This window comes from Elaeis guineensis, chromosome 13 (assembly GCF_000442705.2).
Source record: "Elaeis guineensis isolate ETL-2024a chromosome 13, EG11, whole genome shotgun sequence".
In the NCBI taxonomy this organism is placed as follows: Eukaryota; Viridiplantae; Streptophyta; class Magnoliopsida; order Arecales; family Arecaceae; genus Elaeis; species Elaeis guineensis.
The window spans coordinates 18,860,685-18,886,538 of NC_026005.2; the positions used below are offsets into that span (position 1 = coordinate 18,860,685).

The window sequence follows — 25,854 nt, forward strand, 5'->3', positions numbered from 1 at the left end:
GAAGCCGATCAACGTTCGGCTCCGAAAGCGAGGAAACCTCAACTTTCGGAGTCGACCGAGGGTCATCGGTCGGATTTCCCGACCGAGCCCCCCGAGATGGATTCCCGACCATCGCACCAGAGCCAAGAGAAAGGCGAGACCAAAGAAGAAGAAGAGGAAGAAAAAAGAAGAGAAGATCACGAACCCGAAATGGACCCTTTAGAAAGCGAAAGGGGAGACGACTGCCGGCGACGACGGAGGGAGTACTCGGACAGAGTCTCTGCAGCAAATTATTCAGGGTGGGGCTTCGAGTGCAGGTGGTCCTATATATATAGGGCCGTTCAATGGCCAAGATGACCCCGCACCGATCGAGATCCCCCGGATGGGCGACACGTGGCGACGTCCGGGCCCTCCTTTTGGCCCGATGGTCCGGCGCGCCCATCTCGGGAAGGCCGCACCGCCCTCATTTAATACGGAGGACGCTGGCCCCAACCACCTCCGACACGTGGCAAGAGGGCTGCGGTTCCGAATTTAATCGCCCGCGGCGATTCGCGTTCCCGATGGGACGCCTGACAGCGCCCCGTGCTCCCAGGACCGGTGCTTGACGGCGGTTTGCGTTCCCCAAAAGGCGCCGGACACCCGACCACCTGACACCAAATCGTCCGGCACCCGATTGCCTGACACCAAATCATCCGGCACTCGAACACCGACGTAACACCTGACGCCGACAGGACGGGACGTCTGATACCGACGTAACACCTGACGCCGACAGGACGGGACGTCTGACACCTGACGTCGTATCAACTCGCGGTACGGTCGGAATTTGGCCTGCTGCGAATCCACTCCTTTTCGCCCGGTGTTGCTGTCCAAACGGAGGCATCGGCCAGCGCACCGTCCGACTCAGGAGTGGAGGGGGGCAACTGTTGGGGGATACCGACCGACCCCGCTCACGACGGCTTATGATCGGACATATCCGACCGACCGACCGACCGACCGATCGACCGACGGACCGATCGACCGACCGATCGACCAACGGACCGACCGACCGAACGCCATCACCGACCGATTAACGACCCTTTACCGACTGAGGATATGTCGGTCGGGCAGACCTTTTCCACTCTCCCGACCGACCGAACTAGGAAGTCTGATGGCCGACTCTCGCAACATGCCCGACTGACCATCGGAGGGGCCCGAATCTCCACCCGATGCCACACAGCTGGCCACCGACCAAGGGTCGGTCGATTCCTCCGATCGCCGTACAGCGGCCAGAGACTGTCAGCCCTGACAGCAGCATGCGGCACTGCCACCTAAGGACGTTATCCCACCTAGGGCATTGTCAACCCTAGTGATTTAACAGCCCCACGGCGATGTAACACTTTCACGGCGACTCTGACAGTCTACAGTGAGTTGACAATTCCTCAATTGTCCGCGCCATTAATGACGGCGCCGTACCACGCTCCACTATATATATCGGGGAAGGCAACAGTGCAAGGGGCCCGAGAAAAACAACAGGCTTGCTCGCTCTCTCTCCCTCTCTCTCGATTGAGCTTTCTGTCTTCATTTCACTGTTGCCCAGTCACCTCTCTGACTTGACCGTCGGAGGGTCCCCACCGGAGCCGCCTCCGATCAGTGTGGACTTTCTTTTTTGCAGGCGCTCGTTTCCGACGATCAGGCGATGAGGAGATTGGCCGCAACACTCTCAACTATATAAAACAAGTTTAAGATCTCACAATAAAGCTTCTCCTACCTCACAGAAAATAAGTGTCATCAGCATACAAAACAGTGCTAAAGTTCACACCCGATCCATCATACCTAATACCACTAACAGGACCTTCTAAATTAGCCTCGTTCAAAATCCTGCTAATAAGATCTGCGACTAGTACAAAATGGCCCCTCCACTTGGATCGGCCAACATATAGAAATAGAAATCACAGCAGACAAGCACACGAACACAAAAACCACAGCTGAAACGGTCTATGCTATATTAGGAACAAGACAACTAGCACCGCATGCAGACCATCATCATGTAGGGTCCTTCACCAGCTAGACTGCTGAGTTCTAGCACCCAAAAGTAGTTCATCTCCACGTCCTCGATACAGAACAGTGAGAGTTTCTTCAACAAAATGCCATTTCTGAGGCCCAGCTTCATAAGATCTCCAGCAGTCATGGCATTGAGAGAGCTTCTCTTACCTCAAGGGTGGACCCTTCACAATCTTCCCCATCAGCATCAATGCAACTTCGCCAATCTTGCATCCTACGGCACCGTACCGGGTGTGTATGCCCACCTACAATGACATCCACCCTCAAAAGCAGCGGTCTGAGATGCTCACAACAAAATTCCTCGTCAAAGCTGGATTAAAATTTTATTTGGCTAAACTTTTAAAGTATCAAAAAATATTTTCTGATTCTCAAAAAATATTTTGAAGTAATACAATAATATTTGATAAAAATATCATAAAACTGTTTTGATTTTGTTCGAAAATTGAAAAAATCTATTTGAAAAAAATTATATTTTGAAACTTTCTCCAAAGAAACTTTCTGACTAATATCAAAAAATTATTTTATTTTTTTCAAAATATTTTATCAATATGATTATCGAACAGTAAATAAAAAAATCTCTATTTTTAAAAATTCTATTTTTTAAAAATTTTATTTTTAAAAGCTTTCAAAACTTTACTGCCAACAGTAATTTCAAATAGAACCTAAATCACATTCCATAGAGCAGAGCACAAAATCTACTGACTGTGACCAATTGCCCAATGCTAGCAATAATGGTGAAAATAAAATCGGCATACCAACAAAACCAAAGGGAGATCTACCAAACTTGATGATCCTCACATCTCAAGTAATTCGGATGGTTGCTACCGACTTGTAGCCAGCCATGGTAAAACCCTCCCTCGCCTTCACTGGGGCTCTTCCTACACCAGTCTTCAAGAACGACGTAACTCACTGGGGAACGTCCTTTGCGAACAAGAATTCAAAGGCAAACAGGTAGAGAATACCATCATTAGCCACCCAAAATTCCAAAGCAACCCACTAGGATGGCCAAAAATTCCAACGCAACCCACTAGGATGGCATTCATATTCAATATATATCACAATCATATCCAATCTCAACAGCAGTCTTTAATCAAATTATTGCTTCTAAACCAAGAATTTCTCTCACATTATAAAGAAGCTGCACACTAATTTTAATCCCATGCACACTGTCAACAGAGACTACAGATTGATTAATGCAGCCTTTCCAAGATATCGGTCAAACACCCAATCACAAAAGCATAAAACTAAGAACATTCATAGATGCGAGTGAAGAAAACTTTTACATATTTTAAAAGAGGGCAGAGGCAACCATTCTACACCACCACAAAAGCTCCGTCGAGCCCAGACTAACAAAACAAGATCCAGACTGACAAAACAAGATTAATTCGGTGAACTGGAAAAGAAAGCCTCCCATGTTTTGTCCTAAGCTCCTGTTTATTTTCGGAGAGATACACAAGGAAGCAGGCATTGCTACTCGAGCATATTACAAACAGCCATTTTCATCATCAGTATCTTCCTTCTCATCTAAAGAGATTGCAGTGGCACCCTACACTCATAGCAGCTCTTATCTTTCCTAAGGGGCACGATTTGGCATGGCATGACCTCGGCCCCTACCCATGTAGCCATAGCCTCTACCATAGTAAGAACCTCGTGCACGACCACCACCACGAAGACCTCGTCCACCACCACGAGTCAGTCGATGCCGTGGAAAATCGCCGAAAGTCTACATGAATCAGGTGCAACATTATAAGAGAAACCTTTCATAGAAACAGCAACAGAATGTAATCCACAGAGGGCTCCCAAATACCTCCGAGTCTATTTTCAACTGCTCCGAGAACTTTGTCCTCCCATTTCGTGTTGCCCGATCAAGTGTGGTGCACGAGAGTGAATCAAAGAACTCGTCCTTAACATAAACAGGCTTTATGGGGAAAAAATAAAAGCAAACTAATCAAAAGCTGTAAAGACAAGATGACAACAAGACAAAAAATTTTATAGCAAAGAAATTAACCAGAACCATGTGTAGACAATGACGAGAGTAGTGAAAAAACTTGCTACCTTGATTTCGAGCTTTAGAGCTTCTGCCTCATCTTCCCCCAGAGTATCATCGGCTTCATTTTCTTTTGGTTCTCCATCCTTGTCCCTGAACTGGGCTTTACTTTTACCAAGATGACCCCACACTTCATCCTTTTTGAATTTTTCGTTCATCGCCATAAAATCGAAGTCTTCAGTAAACTTAGTCACAGGACGCAAGTACTACAAGACCAAAGAACAAGGGCCAAATTTAACAAAATTAGTACAAATCAATATGAAGAAAATATAACTAATTGGGAAAAGATTACAATTGTGTGAATAAACATAGCAGATGAGTGCATTTGTGGACAAACAACCCTGTTCCTAGTGAGCGTGTTGTGGAAAGAGGATTGGTATGTGGGATAAGTCATTAGCAAGCATACATGCATGTCAATAAAAAGCTGTGTTCACTTCATGCATGATGTTCTGTTAAGTCATAAAGCCACAACCTCAGAATTAGGTGCATGCTCCAAATGGCTTTTTGGTTAGATAATAAATAGCTATGCAAAAAGAAGATTTATGTACATGAATGTCTATGAACCATTACTTTCCAGATTTGCAAGGAAAAGAAACAGGGGGAGTTCAGGTTCTGATATGTTGAAGCAACTGCATAATTGGACGAAGTCATAAAACAAGAGGGCAGAAGATGCAATGGGAAATGGAAACAGGTTTCCCTAGAACACGTCCAAGTCTCTATTGGCTTCTTTTATTAGCCAATAATTCCAGAATTTCTTGGCAAAGCTTTGAATAACTTTTAAAGTAACCTTATAGGCAACCACCACATTTTTTACAGATTAGTGTAGGTAAATATCGATCTTTATGTCGGATGACAACCGCCCAAACCTCAAAGAAGCAAAAATGGTGACAAGTTTGTCCATATATGTGAATAAGTGGATCTCTGTGCTACTAACAAGAGTCATAAGCACAAACTGAAATACAGATGATGAGAAAAAATGCCATAGGAAACCAAGCACGGAAGATAATACAAGAATAGAGGAAAGTTGTTCTCTTGATGGATATCAAGAACCATGGAGCATATATATCCTCATACAGCATGCAGAAACATAATGCAACAATTTCAATCATCAATCATATGATAGAAAATCACCACTTTATTAGTTTATTTTGTCTTTGCTTTCTGAATATTTCACCTCCCATGATATTTATCATAACTTTTCTCTATTTCTTCACATCTTAGGTTTTGATTTTGAATCTCTTAATTTACCTCATATTTTTGTCATTCTACATTTTTAATGTCCATCACCCAAAATAACATATTCAAAACTATGAAAACTCTCTTGAAACCCATTTTTGTCCAGGGTGTTCCTCAGGAAGAAGAGCTGAGACATCCACCTTGATCCGATCCAATTAACACAAAAGAGTATGTACCTTAGACTTTATTTCCATAGAATAAATCTAATACTTGTTGATTCACATCCTTTTGTTCTTTTTGCATCTTTTTGTTATGAATAAATATGCACTCCAAAGACCACTGAATACGGTTCTGCTCCAATGCAAGGGTACCAGGTACCACCAACATCAAGGAAGCAATTGAAAGTTAGCACACTAGAAAATAGCATTTCAAAGTGAAGCTGCAAGAAGAGGTCAGAAAAGCCTTGTTGATTGGTTGGAATGAAAGACATGATCTATACATTCTACATGAATACAAAATCAACTTGTGTTCATGGGTGAAAGGTAGAAACCAAGACTCCTACGTCCCTAGCATGTGACTGCTAAGAGGCAAGCACCTGCAAGCGTGCACTCTCAAGCTTACATATGCAATAAATCTTTAGCAGCTTGCCAATATATAACAGCAATCCACCTAGACCAATTGAACAAGATAAAAATTGTTTTGTTCCATCAGCGTGTAAACAGTTCAGCTGTGATTGTTGCATGGGCACAAGCCTCAATTAGGCCACTTAAAGATGCCAGTGCCCCCACCCCCATGGGCAGCATGGAAGTACAAAAGCTCATACCCCGACACATATGCAAAAGCTCCTTATATTTAGTGCCATCAAGGTGTTTTTTCCAATAAAAAATGGTGCCTGAGTTCCAGTATTTTATCAAGCAATATTATCAATCACCACTCAATTCAATTACTCCAATTAAGGTTTAACCTCTTTGAAGTCTTCATGTTTATCAACCCATGGTTATGGAGACTACAGAGCTAATTATAAACATAATTTAAATTCATGCTTCATACAAGCAAGAAAGCTTGATGTTTCACATGAGGTGATGATATTGTAGGATGTTTCACATGAGGTGGTGATATTGTAGACACACCAAAAATGAACATACTGAAAAGTTCTGTGCAGCTCATGGTAAGATTTAATATAGATATAACCATCTAAAAAGTAATCCAATGTTTTACTTCTTTGCATCTTGATGATTTGTCTTTAATCCTATGGCATTAGAAAAATCCATAAAGCAAATCTAAGCTTACTAGTGATATTTAAAATGTTTTTTTCATAAATTTTTCCCACAATAAATTATAAAAAAATAAAGCAAATCAAACAGATGCAGTACCCCATTTCCTCTTCCTCTTCCCCTCCCCCTGCTGTTGTAATGAGTGTGTGAAGAAGCCCCATTTATCTGAAAAACAGATTCACATATATCAAAACACACATCGTACGATAACTACCTGCAATTATTCTACAATATTATGCATAAGCAATATGTAGAAGACAGATGAAATCAAAATAGAATCTCGAAAACATTAACAGATAACAAAGAATCAACAAAGTGAACTGACAGTTCCTCTTGTTAATCCACGTGATCATCTTAACAGATGAACAGGACTCAAAAAGATGATCCAAGAAAACAGCCAAATACCAATTTCAAGCTCTATTTGTTCTGGCCAAGTTTCAACATGCAAGCCTTCTCAGCGTCTACTGATGATTCAAACAGCCTTTAATGTTATATCTACTGTTTAATTGTTTTCCCCTCTTTTACTTGACTGGTTTTGCCCTTTTCTCCCTCTTTAACATGTACTTCCTGCTATTTTATCTAACATCGTTTGCAATAGAGCTTGTTGAAAGTAGCCCAATATGTTGATATTCTTTTAACTCTAAACATTTAATAATACCTCTCTAACACAGATATATGCCTGGTACTTGGGTTTTCGACTTCTTAGTTTCCATCTTCTATTAATGCACCCAAATTCTTAAAATTCTTAACAAATCTGATTTTTGCCTTTGAAGTGTCCTTCTAGTGCTGCTATAGACTATACTACAGTTAGGTTTAACCTATCACTTAATTTGTTCAAGATCTCGTGTCAGTTTCCATCTTAGCATTTGCATCTCTCATCCCTTTTCAAATATCAAGGTATGACAACCAGATTGGTAATATTTCACACCTTTTAAAAGTTAATCCAACTGAAATTATTTATGAATAAAAAGATGATGAACTTGCCCAAGATCAATTAAAAGCTCATTGATATATCACTAATATAAAGTAACCAATGTAACTCAGAACCTCTTGACCGCTTTCATACATAGGAAAGAGTCCGGTTAGACAACGAGCTCTTTCTCACAAAGGGGGGAAACACAATCAAGGTCAGGAAAGTGCCTCTCCAATAAGAACATAACAGAACAAGAGGAATAACAGTTCTTGATTACATGGAGATAATGAAAATGATAGTTGTAATTTGTCAGATCGTGATATATATGATATCATTGAAGTGACTAGCCAACTACATGATTAATAATAAATTATTGAATTGCACATGTTCTATCATATCAGCATTGGGCCACCATGTGTACTTGACCACATTTTCACTATCTTTATTCACATGTAAAACAATTTATAAATACACAGAGGCAGTTAATAGGATCATAAATTTGGAAAATAGCTTGAAACATGAAAAACAAAAAAGAACAAGATGTCCAAACAGTAGATTCACAATGCTCCACACAAGAGATACAACAATAATTATAGTACACACAAAAAGAAATACAACAACAATTATAAGGTACAAAGTTGCATGGAAGCAAACGCATCAGTTTTCCATTAATCTAAATCAATTAAGTTAACAGGATTATATTTACATCATACCTTTTGAGCTGTGGGTTTGGGTAGTGGCAGTATCGGCTCCTTAGCTTCTCCTGGAGCACGTACAGATGGTTCAGGTAACAGTGGTTTACTTTTGCCTTCTACTGGTTTAGCCTCTACATCTTTATGGCTTGTTTGCAAGGGTTGGGATGAAGTGTGTGTGGAAGAGCCGGACTGCAGCAGTTGACCAGGAGTCACTAAGGGCACTGATGTTTCAACTTGGCTGGAACTACATGAGCCAACAATTGAAGACAATGACTGAGACATGGTCTGGTAAGCAGCGGTTGGACCAGTAACAGTGTTAGGATTGCTGCTAACAACAGAAGGCATATTTTGCGACATGGTCACAACAGGTTCAAGGCTAGAAGTCAATGGAGGCATGATAGGAAGGTTAACACCAAGAGTTGATGCAGTAACAGAGGCCACAGGAGATTTATTTGGCAACAGATTGGATGGTGTTTCAGGAGGTAATGCACTCGCAGAAGTAGGAGCCACTGTTGAGGGCAATAAACTAGAGGTTAAATTCAGGGTGCTATTAGCAGGTTGCAGTAAAGGAGAAGGGAACTCTGGCATATTTGGAGATACAGATGGCAATGTATTCATTCCCGGATACTGCAAAGGTTGCTGAATGGATTGAGGAATAGGCAATCCAGGTGGTGGCTGAAGCAGAGGCTGTTGCAAATGAGGAAGCCCACTAGATCGTGCATAGTATCCTTGCCAATACATAGGCGGCATTGCAAGCCCAGACCCATTTGCGGTTGGAGGTGTTGGAGAGGCGCCCCATGAACCTAAGCCTCCCCCAGGTTGATATAGAGGCAAACTGCCTTGAAATGTTGACCTAGGGAGTCCCAACTGAGCAGTGTGGGAACTGAGATCTGCTGCAGTTCCACTTCCAACAGATGGCAAACTTGTAGATGTAGATGCAGGATGAGAATAATGTGACTGCATAAAAATTAAAGACATCAACAGGAATAGACTCAGGTCGAAAGTTCAAACATCCAAGGCCACCTTCTTACCTGAATAATAGCAGGATCATGGTGTATGGGAGTAGTTTGAACTGGTGGTGAGGACTTGACCTGTAAATCCTGCAGCAGTGCAAGCAAGATATTCATTTAATTGAAAACAGGGGGAAAAAAAGAGATAGATAAGATTACACATCGAGTCTGCAGATTTTTAAGATATTAAAATGCATCAAAAATTTATAGTTTCTGAGAAGAAAAAAGGTGTTTCTTCACATTTGCAAGGTATCTGTCGTGGTTGAGAAAGTTCATGTGCCAGTGCACCTTAGAAGAGGTTGCCATTTCTGTCATCCATGTATACTACTAAACAGAACAAAAAAGATTGCTGCCACTTAGACTGGAAAGTATAGAGCATGCCAGGGAGATGTTTCACCAAAGAGCAAAGTTGATAGCAGCAACAATGACAAACTAATTCATCAAATAATTGTACTATGATTGTTTTCATTAATAAAAAAAATGGTTGAAAACAATCTGGAAAAAAGTTGAAATACACTCCATTTAAATGGTAATTTAATGTCAATATGCAATACCACTTCTCCATGGCACTCAATCAGGCACAAAAATTGAACATATTACCTTTTTTTTTTTTGATGAAATAACTTTGTTTCAAATTTCAACTGCCATGAAGTGGTAAAATATTCTACATCATGAACCCTCAAATAAATATCAGCATTATACCAATTGATCGAGGCAGCAAAAACTGAAACATGCCGTGCAATCTTAATAATGGCTTTTAATTGAACTACTTCATACCAACTGTCTGTAAAGCATTGGAAAATATAAAATTGTCCACTATGAAATGCTCATCATAGAATACCATTTTAGATTCATAGAGTTGACGATTAGCATAATTAACCCCACTGATGTGGAAAAGAGAAAATATGAGAACATGGATGGATATTGAGAATGATACACTATATATGCACACTTGTTGCAAGAACTTTAAATGAATCTTTGCACAGGTTCACTGTCTTGGAAGCATCTTAAAACCCTATTTCACAGTATGGGCATCTTGCTCAATGGAAATATTTTCCCCATTGCATGAAAGATTTATATTTGGTTCAATTCCCCAGTTTCAATTCCCCTCCAGCATTTTATCTAAACAAGTCCATCATATTTCCAAAAAAAATCATATATAATCCTCTTAGTACTTGACCACTTATTTTCTATGATGTCTCAACATGACCTCCTAGCATACTATAGCATACATCACTATAATGCATCTATGTAGTTTAACAATGTGACTGAATGAAGATTGGGCCAGATTCACTCGTTATAAATGAGTAAGATCCATTAGTTATACATGCACATAGAACCCTTCTGTTTGTTGCAGAAGCTCACCAAACATAAATAATGCTAGTTTCACCTAAGTGGGCTTGAATTTCTGACACCAAAAGTTGATTAAGTTCGTGCACATGGCATGATGTTAAAGACATGCACTTCAAAAGCATTAGATCTAGACCACTCAGATCCCTCAAGGCAATTCAAGTAGTTCATAATGACACTGCCCATAAATATTGCAACTTGAGCCTGATCAAATAAACCATGATTGCTAACATGCAGTTGGGATGTTTTCCGCTCAAAAGCACTACCTTACCCATTAGTATTATTAGCATTCCTCTAAACTTCAGGAACATAGTTTTCTCCATCTTCATATTGGTTTCTCTCTTATTTAACTCTGTCCATCGCCCTACTTTACATTTTTGCACCTTGATAGGACAAGAGAGAACAGCTAGAAGGGTCCACACATCTTAAGAAAATGAGGACATTCTTATTCCCTACCCATCTGCACTCCACTTGCTTTGGTGCACCACTTTAGAAAACTTTGCAGCAACATTCACTCCTATTTTATCATTCTTCATATAATCGAGTGAGAGTCCTTAGCTCTAGAATTCTCATTATATTCTTTCATAAGAGCTGAAATGTGGAGGTTTGTTCATCCAATCCTTTAGCAGTACAATAGATTCTTGTTTGAGTATTTATATTCCTCGTTAAGCAAGACTAGCTTTAGAAATCTGCTCAACATCCAACCTCTCCATCACTCAAAGATAGCAAGATGTCAATCACATTAAGCAATGCTTATGCCTCCAATGCACATTGTAGACCTAGCAGACATGTATTTGACTGGTTTAGACCTAAGTCGGTTCTCAAGGTTGAATTAGGAAATAATCCTGGAGATCTAATTAAATAAGGTTGGTATCAATAAAATCTAAACAGATTTGGAACGAACTGATATCAAGAGCAATCAAAGATCCTCTCTAATCATGAGGAGATTATTCCTACAACCACTTTCCACATTTGTACTAAATCAAGTCCTTGCAAATTATAGGGAAGATTCTTTTCTATGATTGTTTTCTTTATTTATCAAACCTCAATGAATCACGGGTGGGTTAAAGGGGTCCTACAAATACAAATAAGGCTGAGTAGCCATTGTAAAAGAGCCATCTTGAATTGAATGAAATTTCTACTTCTCTTCTTAGTTGTTCTATGAGTTTGAAAGTTTTTTATCATTGCATCTTCCTCTTATTTTGCTACTCCACTATCAGGTAGATCTTTTTTCAGGGAGAAAAATCATCATAAGCATGAGCCTCCTAGACATCCCCCTTTCAATGACTTGCATCATGTTTGAGTATGTTGGATGAGAATCACTTCTAAATTAAAATTGGATTTTGACCAGATGGCACTTCCAATTGACCTAGTACATTTCATTTGATATATTACATTTCAATTTTGGATTATAACTATATTATACATTTCATCTTATATTTATTAGTTTATTGAATTAGCCACCTACCTAGGCACCAGCATCCCACTCCCGACCCATATCCTAAAGTCATTTAGAACATTGCATTAAATCACAAAATTTGATCATAAGAATGACTGATAACTGTTGAACTTCATAGCTTAGACTGATGTTATCAAGTTGGACATCTCAACAAAATATCCCAAACCTAATTCCAAAATTCACTATCCAAATTCAAAAGCTTCCCAAATAGGTAGGACAAAACTCTAATAGAAAAAGCTCATTTACAGCAAAAACTATTGCAAGAAAACAACCAAGGGACCTGCAGGTTCACTTACAGCAGGAGTTTGGGCTAAAAATGTTCACCTACAGCTATATAGAAAAATGGGAGGTAAAGGTCCTATTGAAATTTTGTGGTCGTCCCTGAATGCAAAAGTCTTCTCATCCATGATATTTAGAAAGAAGGGAACATGAACTAGTTGATTAAACATAGGCCTGGCAGTCTCATGGAGGTGAATCTAACTCAAATATTCACAAAATTTATAGGAGTTAGCTTCTATATAAAAAATAAAATAAAAGTTTGGGAGTCACCTGATGCAAATATTTTCAGTAACAAGCCTGATGTTTGCTCATGGAAAAGATTATGCATAAAGCCATTTTTGGCAACGAGCCAGAGGTTTCATCATGGGAAAACATTCAACAGCAAGCTAGAGATCCTTCTCGTGATGTTGATGGGAAATATTTTTTTTTCCCCTCCACAACATTCCAATAACCAGAACTTTATCACCAGCATCTCCTTGGCTTTAAAGGGTTTTGAACTTTTGATTGCAAGACATTAGATCAACTATCCTCAAGTAGAAGTCTTTTATTAGATAATTTATCATAACTAGGATCTTGACATTTTCTTTTCTTTGGATCAATTAGCCTCCCCCCATGTGGGTGTCATCCCGAGAATTCACACAGGAGAAAAGAGTACTTGATTCCTCTTTCATAAAGGTATAGACTGGGTTCTTGTTTATCATATGATCATCATCGCAAGAAAATTTTCCATCTCACCATAAGCTCCATTGCAAGTCAAGCTTATATATCTTAAAATGTACGGCTAACCTAACCCAAGCCAGCACATTACAACTCCCATCACCCCTTGGAACCTTAATGCAAGAACTTCGGCAATTGAGAGGCTAACTCCCTAAATATAAAGGAATAGGGATGATCCTCAAAAAAGTAATGCAGGAAAAGAGAGAATCAAATGCAATGATCCATGTACCTTGCATTATGTGAGGTGAGTATTTGGATTTTGATCCTATAACTAGCAACCTGGTCTTGTCTTATCTCAAAGAACATGTGGCCCACTTGCGAACCCTCTGAGAAATTATTTATTTGAAAAAATTGCAGAATAGTGAATTTATACAACTCAACACCTTAAACCATGAACTTGAAATTTTGACCTTCATAAACCTCATTAAGGCACCAATAAGCAGGAGAAAAATCAGCTAAGTTTGTTAATAAAAAAAAGTGACCGGACACTTGAAAGTTGAATTTAAAAAAATATATAAGTTATATTTTTGTTCAACAAAACAAGATTGTAAAAGGCACTTCATATGAAGCACAAAAATGAACTTAAGCAATAGAAAAATATACTTGAAAAGTTGAAGCTATGACCAAATAAAAAATGCTACACAACATCAGTTCTCGTTTTTAATTGAGACACAAAAAGGCACTGACCTGCAATTCTATCAATTTTTTTTATCTCATATTAAGACATTTTTGAAACTGAAGTGTTCGACCTAGTGCTCTAACTTATGGAGCCTTGTACTTTCGAATTAATGGATTCAGCACAGTGAAGGTGTTTAAGACCTGAGGCCAAAGCCATGGTTACCATAACCACCAAGATAAAGGAGCAAAAGACCAGGTACATAATGCCAGAGAAGGCAGAGGCCCAGAACAAGGGAGTTGCAAGGAAGGTTCAAGAAGGGAATATCATGCTACTCCAAATCATTCTGACAAGCATGATGGTTCTTAGAGTGCAGCTACTACTAACTTATTGAAGTGTATTGTGCAAGTATTTATAGCATATTGCTACACCGTCAATTCATTATGTACCTTAATATCACTTCCACGAAACAGTATGTACTCATATATTTTGTCACTAGCTGGAATTTGTGGGCCATCCTTCTTTCTTCCTTCAGTTCCAAATGATCGTACTGCAAAACAGAAAAGAAAGAGTTGGAGGAAGCTATAGTAAAGCTACTTCTACGATACATAAAAGACTGCAAACAAAAGAAGGTTCAACCATAAAATAAGTTGGCAAAACAGAAATTATCAACACAAGATTAAATTTCAAAAGGTTAGCATATTAACACAAACTAATATATAAGTTGCTGTGTAACAAAATTTGTGGACTTCATGGACACTTGAAAAGTGCCAAAATTATTAGAGGCTTTAGAAGAGATGTGGTATTCTGCATAAAGACAGATAAACTTATCTGTCAAAGCATCAATCTGAGAGATATTACACATCCTAATACATCAACTAACCAGTTTGCTACTCCTAAATTTTATCAGAGAAACTTGCATAATATGCTATTTACAGATATTGCAAGCAAAAAAGCCTACAATTGCTGCGGAAAAAATTAAAACGAGCAAACAACATAAGATAACTACAAAAAAAAAAGAAGCCCTTTTCATATCCCAGAGAAACATCACACTGTGAAATGAAGACAAGACTGCCTGTCAGCCTTGACATTTAATTGGTGAAATCAAATGCATACTCAAGTTTGTGCTGATCAAGATTGCAACTGAATTAATAGATCAAAAGAAGAATATTCAATCATCTCTTCTTTGAAATTGTGAATAATATCTTGATTGTTGGTAGTTTTCCCTATCCTTCCAGAAATCACTAAAATATACAAAAATAGCATGCTTGATATCTCATAGTTCAACCCAGATTAACTTAATAGGAGATTAAAATGGCTGACATGATGCTCTCAGTAAGCACTGAAATAATAAAAGGACAATCAAAAGGTTATAGAGTAGCTGAAATTAAGTGGTTGCAGCCATAAAGAAAACAACAAAATCAAGAGTGAAACAGAAACAGTAGGTCTAGCTAGATTCTATTCTAGCAAGACAGTTTGGTCGGCCCATAATAATATCAAAGACTCAAGTCAGAACTTTCTTGTTTTGAGATCATGCCACTTTTATCATTATGAGCTTCTAATGTTATCCTCCAGTATATAGTCTAAATTTGCATGGAATTATCCTAAAGGTACTAGTATTTCTACATCAACAGTTGATGCTGCATCAATCACCACACCTTCTAACAAAGAAGTCATCAACTAAAACATACAAGCCACAATACATCAAGAAAAATTACAGCAGTCAAATTAACTTTACATTATGAACTTTGTATAATCTACATTTTAATCAAAAGAATGTACAGTCCAATATTTTCCATCAGTAAACACTTCAGCTTTTCCAATGGTTCAGTACCAGCTTTATTAATGTTTACTTTATGCAAAATAAAAAAACAAAAAAGAAGGTCTCAGAGACCAGGTTTCCTATTCTAAGCCAAAGTGAACCCCCTCTTCTTCACAACACGTCAGACCTGGTCTTGCTGTACTTTGAAATGTACAGCCACAAGACCAAACTACCTAAAAAGCTAGCAGATGAAAATCCAGTATTTATACCCATACAACTATGTCAGCATTAACTACTTCCTTCCTTTTTTTTTTTCCTTATCAACCATTAAAAAATGTATGAATGATCATATCCACAAAGTGATTAGAAACTCTTACTTGCACTGCATTCCTGATTTTTTTTTTTTTTTTTTTGCCAGAGCAAACAATTGTTACCCATGTATAGTCTGATTTAGTTGGCCAACAGAAACACAAAGAACTACAAAACAGATTATCCTTAACAAGCCATCAATCATAATAATAGAACCCATGTAATGGCATGCAAGATTCTCCGAAATAATGGCGTATGCCTTGGGCTTGTAGGCTGCATTTAAATCAAAACCACGCAACCCAAGATCTAGTAAATATATGCACCCACTATCTGCCATTAGCCAGCACATAAAAGTGGCTAGCAGAACATGCAATGGAAAAAATGTCTTGATGCAGCAGCACAACCCAAATAAAGGGTCTCTAAAATGTTGATGCATTTAAATCATGAACTAGTATCAAGCTCAGGATTTTGCTGCAACGGAGATAAAAATTCAGCTTCTTTCTGGGTTCTTCTAGAAAAGTTTACAGATGTCTCTGAATATGGAGTAAAAATTTTTTGGCTGAAACTGTCACTGCTTAAGGTGTCTTTATGAATCAAGGTCACTTGGTCAATTAGGATATCCTTCCTTGCTGCACAAGGGGTAGGTGGGTTTAGTATTATGATAAGGACTCTTGATGAGTAGAGTGTCATTACAACTATAAATAAGTTTAGGACCCAGGTTCCTCACTCCCTGCTAGTCCTCATTGCAAGACTAGGGAGCAAGAAGAGAGGCCAACCGCATCCACAAAATCTCAAAAGATTATGCAAAGGTTTGACTATTGTTAGGATCAAAGAAACATGAACGAACCAGCAAGTTGAGTCAATGATTCAAATATGAAGTTGTCATCTTTGAAAAGTTGTCACTTTGCACATGAGCACAAACAACAAGAATATGCTGAATCAATGGCACAAGATTCACACTTTATCCTACAGGAAGTTTTGATGTCGCATAACACAACCAACAATCTTCCAGGTAATTGATGCTTACATGTTTTATTAAAGAACAAATTTCTGGTCTTTAATCATGCAATGCAAGTCATTGCAAATCAATATTTCAAATTCATTTACGAAAGGGCATAACTTGAGAGTTGGACCCACTTTATAATCATAAATATATTTTGCTGGGGTAGTGTCTTCATGAATCCAATGACCCACCGACCTATTAGAACAAAGTTACTGGCCTTTAATCTTATGAAGGAATGGGGACATATTAACCCTTTATTCATTTAGATTATTCCAGCATGTAAAGTTTTATCTTGAAACATTGGTCTAAATTATGGTCATGAATCGAGTGGAAATCAGGTTGGATAAGATCCGAATCAAGGTCTACTCAACCGATTTGCAATCCACGACCTAACTTATGTTACGATACAAATGAAGTAGGAAGATCTAAAGGACCATAAAAATAAAAAAGGGGTGAGGGGTGGGGGGCAGAGGGAGGGTTGCAGTACAAATGTGCAGGATTCAATGCATAAAAATTTTAAAGCAGACTCTAATAGGTGCTTCCACATGGAAGAAGCGTAAGGCATACTAGCATCCTCAACAAATATTCATGTGAAAGAGTGATTAATAATGAAGCCTTGGTTAAAATCTAAACAGGCAATACTGGCATGAAACCGATTCTTACTCACTGTTACCATAAATAACTTGTAAATTAAACAACTAAATCAAATTGAATAATAAATTACCTAACAAAATGAACATGAAAAAAATTGTGAAACAAAGGCTAAATAAAAGTTTGAAGAGGAAAAAAAGTGGAAACAATGGAAGTTGGTGGTTGTTTTTTTTTTAAGGGGGGGAGTTGGGGGGGGGGGTGCATACTTTGCATTTCTTACCCTCAATTGCATCAAAATAAAATTCAGTAAGTCGAATATATCTAATATTGGATCATTTCAAATTTAGGACTACCAGACAACAAAGATTAAGATGGCAAAGTAAGAGGGTTTATTAAGGGACATAAGGAATATGACATTGAGCTGCTCCTATTGATTGTGGGGAACAAAATATCAACAATACCATCGTTGAGAATTGGATAACGTGGCAGTACTCATGGAGTGAATTAAATTAAGCTACGGACTGCAATGAAATAAATGCATCCAGTAAATTCCTTATTATTATGCAGCATTGGAAATTTAAAGCATGCGATGAATGGATGTCACATGCTTGAAAACATACCATATCGAAACCACAGGCTGATCCATAAGTAAATTATGTTATAGCTCCCATGATCAGATCAAAGCACAAAATTTAAAAGTGCCTTGCTCATAGAACCTTTAAAAAGATGATCTCGAAAAAAATAAATAAATAAGCAACCTGAAGACATAGTATATAAATTAAAGAAAAATATGGCTTCTATAATAATCTAACAAACAAAAAAAAAAGTAAAATAAATCGGTCCCTGATTGGAAAAGGAATGATGTAAACATAAATAGAGATTCCAGCAAATAGGAAATCAGAAACTCTAGAAACTACAAGACAACATAAACAAAACCCTAGCATCAACTAAAAAAGAAAAAAGAATTGATAAAAATAAAGAGAGTAAGATTGACCTAAACCCTCTAAGCCCTGCAGCAGAAGAGGGCACTAACCCACATTGAGGCCGCCAAACCTAAATCTCGACCTGATCAAGAAACAAAGCCCAGCAACAAACCACCCCCCCCCCCCCCAAAACCAACAAAAAAAAAAAAGAAAAAAAAATCAAATCTAACACCATAACCGCATCGCAGATAAAGGGGGGAAACTTCAGAATAAGAGGGGGGATTCAAGGTACCGTTTCTCAACCCGATGCTGGATTCCTCGGTGTTAATGTTGTAAAGGATCCCCTCGTATCTGATCTCGCTCTTGGAGGTCAAGCTTATCAGGCTCCCGATGTAGGAGTCGGCCGACGGCCCCCCGGATCTCGAGGCCTCCGCTGCCATGGCCTCGCCAAATCGCACGCCACGAACAACTCGCAGAAAGACGAAGAAAAAAGAGAAGAAAGGAGAGATGGGCCTTTGTGAACAGGGTAGAGAGGAAGAGGGCGAGACGGGACGTGAGGGTTAGAGAGAAAACCCTTTCAGCTTTTCCTTCTGCTCTACCGCTGGGTTTTTTTTTATGACTCCCCTAGGGTGCCTTTTATACACTTCCCCACCTATAATACTACTAGATTTTTTTTCGTGGGGGTTACAAATTGGATTTATGTTTATTCACCGGCTCTATTTCCTTTTCCCGGCTGGTCGTTGATTTGTTATGGTGAACCCAAAGACTTATTAGTGCGACATGCATGGGTACCATATCACACATTTTTTTTTACCCACCAAGGTGTATATTATACTGATCATATGTTTTATAGAAGTTTTTTTTTTTTTTTCTTGACTTGGAATATTAGTGATTTCTCTTATTACGAGGATAATGGTGCCTATCTAAGGGGTTGGATTGAAAATTTGATAAGATTTATGGATTACATTTAAATATGATCCTATATCGACTAAATATTATTCAATCCAAATTCTCTAAAAATAATCTTTATATATTTTTTTCTTCATCTAAAAGATAGGATTTGAACTTAGTTTGAAACGCTCTTAAAAAATACAAGCTGGATGAACTAAGAGACTCAATTCCTATAAGATTTTTAATTCAATTCTAAAGAAATATCCAAACATGTCTTAATCTACGATTAAATTTTATGGTAAGTGAAAATAAGACTATACAATATTAAAGGGTTTGGGTAATGGGTCAGATCTGTCAAAGGCAATTAGGAATGGCAGTTATAGCCGACCCATTAGGTATCCAATCAAATTCAATCTAAATGGAATGGATTTTATCTAACTTAATTAAAATATGAGGTGGGTATAGATTCCAGATAAAATATTCGAAGCATGTGCAGGCTAGATATGCATAATCATATTGCCCCATCCCTAAATCCAATCCGATATAATCTTAATCTAAATTCCTCATTTCAAAGTTTTAATTATTTTAGAATGTTTGTATGATGAGTTCCTTATCCAACCCATCCCGACCCATCCTGTCTTATCAATCGGCTTGAGGCGAATACATAGTGGATATGGATATAGGGTTTTTAATTATAGAGCGGATATGGATATTGGTCAATCGAATCCATACCCAACCTGCTACCATCTCTAGGAGCAATGATGGCATATATAATTGGATTGTATGCATCACATGGACCTTCGATGTGGGCTCAATGATGGTGCATGTTCTGTTTATGATGCATTTACTTAATCATGCTTCATGTTAAAATTTGTATGAAGTCATAAATTAGACTTCAATCATAATTCATTTGATGAGATGTATTTTTTTATGCGACGGAAGTAGAAAATGTGTCATATTCCATGGTGCCTTGTGGAACCTCATCTACTATAAGTTTTTGGTATAATCACAAAATAAATTTTTATATGCAAGCTAATTGGCACCTTCGACATTTGTTTATATGTTATTGTTCCTAATGGCTTGTTTTTTATTAACTCACAATGTAAGGATAATTCTTTATCCACCTCATCTGGTGGAGATAAAATACACCACTTCACCATGTGAGGCCACGTAGCATAATTAATAAAGGAACGGGCATTTAATGCATCTCCATTTTTTTTTCTCAATTTTTTTTTGATCAAAATACTCTTTCTTTGAATGTTATGACATCCCAAATAATGTTTATGACATCTTGTTTCTTTTTCATATAATATGACAGGATATCATAAGATATATCCAGATATTATACTATTATTATGATATCCTATTATTTTTTATAATATCTTGATAACTATATATAAGATGCAATAGGATGTCACAGGATGCAATAAATATCATATTATTATTAAGATGTCCTGTTATATTTTATAACATCCTGATAATTATTTATAGAATGTAATATGATGTCATAAGATGCATCAATATGTCATACCATTATTACGGTGTTCTGTTATTTTTATGACATCCCAAAAATTATGTATAGTGTTATTGTCAATCCCCTCGTCGCCTGTCATCGAGAACGAGCACCTGCAAAATGAAGTTCACACTGACCGGAGTTGTCTCCGACGGAGACCCTCCGATGCTTAAGTCAAAGAGAGAGACTGGACAACAGTAGAACGACAGAGCTCAGCGTCAAAAGATGGCTTACCGAAATTATTGCCTTACCCCCTTTTTATAGAGTAGATGGTCGTAACCGTCCGATATAGTCCCGCATTTAGTGGCGTAGAATCACAAGGCAGTAATCTCACAATGGGTTGTTAGTTCTCATGGATTACGCTGCGATATCAGTGGAGTAACTGTCCGTGATGGTTATGATATATTTGAATGAGTCGGCTGACTATGCGTCGGGGGTCAGTTGTCAGTTAGTAACTCTGAAATACCGACGGTCGAAGCAGTCTGTTATCTGTAGAGTCCAAGCATTGACCGCTTATCGATCTGGATCGGTAAAGGAGATTCCGTTGGTCGGTTGAAAGTAGTGTCGGTCTGCTCAACCGACATATAGTCAGTAGTCGCTTTCAAAGTCGTCTGTTTATTTGGTGGGTCAGAGTCAGATGTCGGTCGGACTGTTTCGAAGATTGGTCGGCAAATGAGGACCAGTCGATCACGTGCGTCATCGCGTGGTCGCTACGTGGTCGGTCACTTTGGACGAAAAGAGTGGTTATTCGTCATGTCGAGTCTCGATTTTATCATCATATTCTCCAGAATACGGCCGATCATCCTCTTTGTCGTCCTTGAACTGTCGTATCGGCAGAGAGATCTGGTGTCAGGCGTCATTTGCGGAAGGTGAGCCAGCACCAGTTGTTATATCGAGAAGGCGAACTGGCGTCACGCGATTCAACTCTGGCTTATAGATTCCCACCACGTGTCGGGACATCATTGGGTTGGAGTTGTTCACACGGATGGAGGTGACGTGGTTCAATCTGGTGCAAGTGCATCGAACAGTCGGACCGGTGATGGGCTCAGATGTTGCCACGCGTCGTCATGTGGCATGGCTTCAATCTGGCCGCTTTCATCCAATCTATCGGGCATCCTCTATATAAAAAGGCTCTGTCAGTCAGGTACTCATCCCTCATTTTGTCTTTTCTGGAAAGAGGGCTTTGTTAGAGAGCAGCTTTTGAGCAAAAATCGCCTCTTGTCGCTTTTCTTAGTCCAGATTTTTTGAGTATTTTTGATGAGTGAGGTTGTCACAGGGGGTGGTCGATCATGGATTTCGACCGACGACTCCTTGTCGGACTCGAAGGCTTTTCCGTTATGAGGTCTAACCATTAGTCGGTTTTGGAAGTGGCATCATGCTTCAAGCCAATGTCAGCTTTTTACTCCTGGTGCCGATGGTGGAGTTGACGATCCATTTTTGTGTATCCCATATCCCCGTCTCAGCTGCATGATTAAAGTCATTTTCGTCGATGGACGAAAATCTGAAGCCTCCCCTAGCTCCTCTTCCGAGGAGAGTGCGGCCGCTGCCCGAATTTTGTCGAGGATGGTTCGATCGTTGGTCGTACTCTGAAATCCTTTTCTAACTCCAGTTTTCGATCGAGCTCCAACCAGGAGGGTGCGGTCGTTAACTGCATTCTCCATGTAAAAGTGGATCAGGCTGCTGATGTGGTTGGCCAGGCTGCATGATCAGCCAACCATCTTCGCGGTCTGACCCGATGTGTAGCTCCCAAGCTGGAAGATGAAATTTATTAGAGATGAAGATCCAAGATAGACCTGTCAGTTCTTCGGTGGAATGAAGATTAGTCGGTGCCTTTGATTTTTCTTTTTGTATGATCGGACTCCGATCCAATTTTGTAACTCCTCTTTTTGATAATAAAAGTTCTTTTCTGAAATACTTTCTTGTGTCGTTGAATTTGTAGCATTTGCTTGTTGATCCATCTTTGAAAGTAGATGGTAGATCCGACTATTTCGCAGGTTTTGTGGAATCTGCTAGTCGAGCGATGTCCGACGTATTTGGTTAGGATAACGATGGTAAGTTAAATATCCGTCGCCCGGACTTTGGTCGGGCTCATACATCGCGTTGTCTGATAAACGGTGGCAAGCCGAATATCCCTCGTCTGGCCGTGGCTATGTCGGTATAATTCCAATCCGACCTTGGTCGTCTTGGCATTTTACCTTTGTTAGTTAATGCTAAGTCGGCAAATCAGCCAGCTGCTTGGATTGTGAGCTGACTATGGGGGAGCGCGGCTTTTACAGAGATCTTTGTTGCCGATGTTGGCCTCCTGTTGATGTTGATAATCCCTCGACCAGTCGTGGCCATGTCAGTGTAGTTCCAATCCGACCTTGGTCGTCTTGGCATTTTGCCTTTCTTAGTTGATACTAAGTCAGTAAATTAGCCAGCTGCTTCGATGGAGAGCTGACCATGGGGGCAACGCGGCTTTTGTAGAGAGAATTTGCGTCGATGGCGCTGGCTTCCAGTTGAAGTTGATAGATCAGTTCTTTAGAAAAATCGGTATGTCGTCGGTGTCGAGAGTCGATCCTCTGACTTTCACAGTGAAAATCGAAGTATATTCGGGGTCGAAATCGTCGATCTTCTGGCTTTTACAGTGAAAGCTGAAGTATATTCGGTGTTGCTTTAAAATCATAGTCGGGATGTCGGCTTTTGCAAGAAGACTGAAATATACTCGACACCGAAGCAGTTGATTCTCCGAGTGGTTGCATTCGGAAAAAAATCTTATTAGCTAGTTGTCGAAGCAACAACAGCATCGTAGTGAGGAGTTTGAATTTCTCGAACATCATCTTCTAAGAGAGTTATTACATTATGGAGCTGCAGTCGCTTCGTCGACTCCTCGTCGGAAGTTGCCTCCCGATCCAGCCGTCTGGAGATCATGTTGATGACTCCCACAGTCGGTTGGTTATTCACAGCTTCCTCAGTTCGCTGAAGTCGTCGATCGGCAAGAGGTTGAGTCGATAGGTCCCTCTGATATTTTTTGAGGTAGCCTTATCGAATCAGGATCTCTATCTCATCCCTGAGCTGGATGCATTATTCGGTATCGTGACCATGATCACGATAGAACCAACAATACTTCTTCCGATCGTGGCTCCTCGACGGCACTCTCATCTGTGGAGGGTGTTGTAGGTATTCTATTCCTTCGATCTCCATAAGAATATGCATACAAAGAGCAGAGAGAGGAGTGTAGGAGTCGTACCTATCGTAGTTCGACCTCAGACTCCGTCGTCGAGGCGAAGTTCGTTCATCGGTAGGTGGCCGACTTGATTCAACCGGAGCTTCTTCTTTCTTCTATTTCTTCTTCTTCTTACCCTTGCCTTTTGTCTGGCGTCGGTTAGAAGCCCCTTCATCCGCGTGCATGTATTTGTATGCGTACTTCAAGAATTCAGCATACGTCCGAAGGAGGGTCTTATCCAGTGAGTACGTGAATCGGGACCCCTTCAGACCTCTTTTCATGATCAATATGGCCATGTATTCGTTGAGGTCCCTGACCTCAAGTGTGGCTACGTTGAATCGGGCCACGAAATCTCAGAGTGTTTCGGTCTCTCCTTGTTTGATCGAAAAGAGACTATCCGAGGTTCATGGTGGCCTCTGACTGGTGTTGAAATGGATCACGAAGGAATATTTCAGCTGCTCGAAGGAGTGGATACTTTCCGACCGAAGCCTAGAGTACCAGACCCGAGCAGCTTTTCGAAGTTGTAGCCGGGAAATCGATGCACAGAAGGGCATCGGTTGCTCCCTAGATTATCATGAGAGCCTTGTAGCTCTCGAGGTGATCGATTGGCTCGGTGGAACCATCATAGGGCTCCACATGCGGCATCTTGAACCGAGTCGGGATCGATTCGTTCAAAATAAGTAGGGAGAGAGGTTGGGCGGTATAGAAATCGAAGTCGTTTGACGATTTCTGACCGTCTGTCTGGAGCTGGGTGAGTCGGCGATCGATTTCTTCGAACTTACGTTTGTAGTTCTCGAGCCGTTGACGGTGGGAGACCCTAGAGGTTGATCCTCCCGATGAATTAGAGGGAGAGACAGATAGTACTCACGGGCACTTTCTTTTCCTTACCCGATCCAACTAGGAAGGAGAAGGGCGCTGTGAATGGTGGGTGGTGCATCAAGAGTGCCGCGAGTGCCGCTGCTCATCCCATTGAGAGAGCCAAGATCGCCGCTCTGGTGGAGGAGACGGAGATCGTCATGGATGACGGCGGCTATGCTTGGAAGGTGCTGAATATGCCACCGATTACTCCACCGACGGTTGTGGTGGCTAGGCTTGCTATTGTTGGAGGCTTTTGACTGCCTCCATAAGGATGTTCATTTGTTGCACGATCGTAGCAATCTAAGCGTCTGTGGTAACCACGGGGTGTGGAGAATTGGGCTCCGCTGCCGCAGGCAGGGGAGGGGCCTCTTCTCGATGAAAAAGAGTGTCTCATCGAGCCGGTTGCCGTTGATCGTTGAGCTCTGATTCTCGTCATTGCGAGTTTTTTTTTTGCCGCTGTCTTCCTCCTTCCTGGCGCACCAATCTATTGCTGCTAATCCCCTCGTCATCTGTCGTCAGAAACGAGCATTTGCAAAACGAAGTCCACACTGACCGAAGTTGTCTCTGACGGGGACCCTCCGATGCTTAAGTCAGAGAGGGAGACTGGACAACAGTAGAATGAGAATGGTGACAGAGCTCAGCGTCAAAAGATGGCTTATCGAAACTGTTGCCTTACCCCCTTTTTATAGAGTAGATGGTCATAACCGTCAGATATGGTCCCACATTTAGCGACGTAGAATCATAGGACGGTAATCTCGCAATGGATTGTTGGTCCCCATGGATTACGCTGCGATATCAGTGGAGTAACCGTCCATGACGGTTATGATATATTTGAATGAGTCGGCCGACTATGCGTCAGGGGTCGGTTGTCGGTTAGTAACTTTGAAATACCGACAGTAGAAGTAGTCTGTTGTCTGTAGAGTCCGAGCATCGACCGCTTACCGATCTGGATCGGTAAAGGAGGTTCGGTCGGTCGGTTGAAAGTAGTATCAGCCTGCTCAGCTGACATATAGTCGATAGTCGCTTTCAGGATCGTCCGTTTATTTGGTGGGTCAGAGTCGGGTATCGATCGAACTGTTCCGGAGATTGATCGGTAAATGGGGCCAGTCGGTTTTCCCCAACATATAGGATGTAATGAGATGTTATAGGATGCAACATGATGTCATATCATTGTTATGACATCTTGTTATTTTTTTATGACATCCTAATAATGATATATACTATATAGGATGCAATGGGATGTC

At 40.1% G+C, this 25,854-nt stretch overlaps 1 protein-coding gene across 1 annotated transcript; it reads right to left on the reverse strand.

The window, feature by feature from the left end:
- Positions 1–3,252: 3,252 nt before the first annotated feature.
- LOC105056334 (protein decapping 5) lies at positions 3,253–18,744 on the reverse strand. Its single transcript, XM_010938496.4, has 8 exons — positions 18,436–18,744; positions 14,005–14,105; positions 9,156–9,224; positions 8,143–9,081; positions 6,616–6,681; positions 4,075–4,272; positions 3,827–3,937; positions 3,253–3,742 (listed from the first exon to the last, which is right to left on the reverse strand). Exons 1-8 carry the CDS (start codon positions 18,581–18,583, stop codon positions 3,593–3,595), a joined length of 1,782 nt encoding a protein of 593 aa, XP_010936798.1. The 5' UTR covers positions 18,584–18,744; the 3' UTR covers positions 3,253–3,592.
- Positions 18,745–25,854: the final 7,110 nt, after the last annotated feature.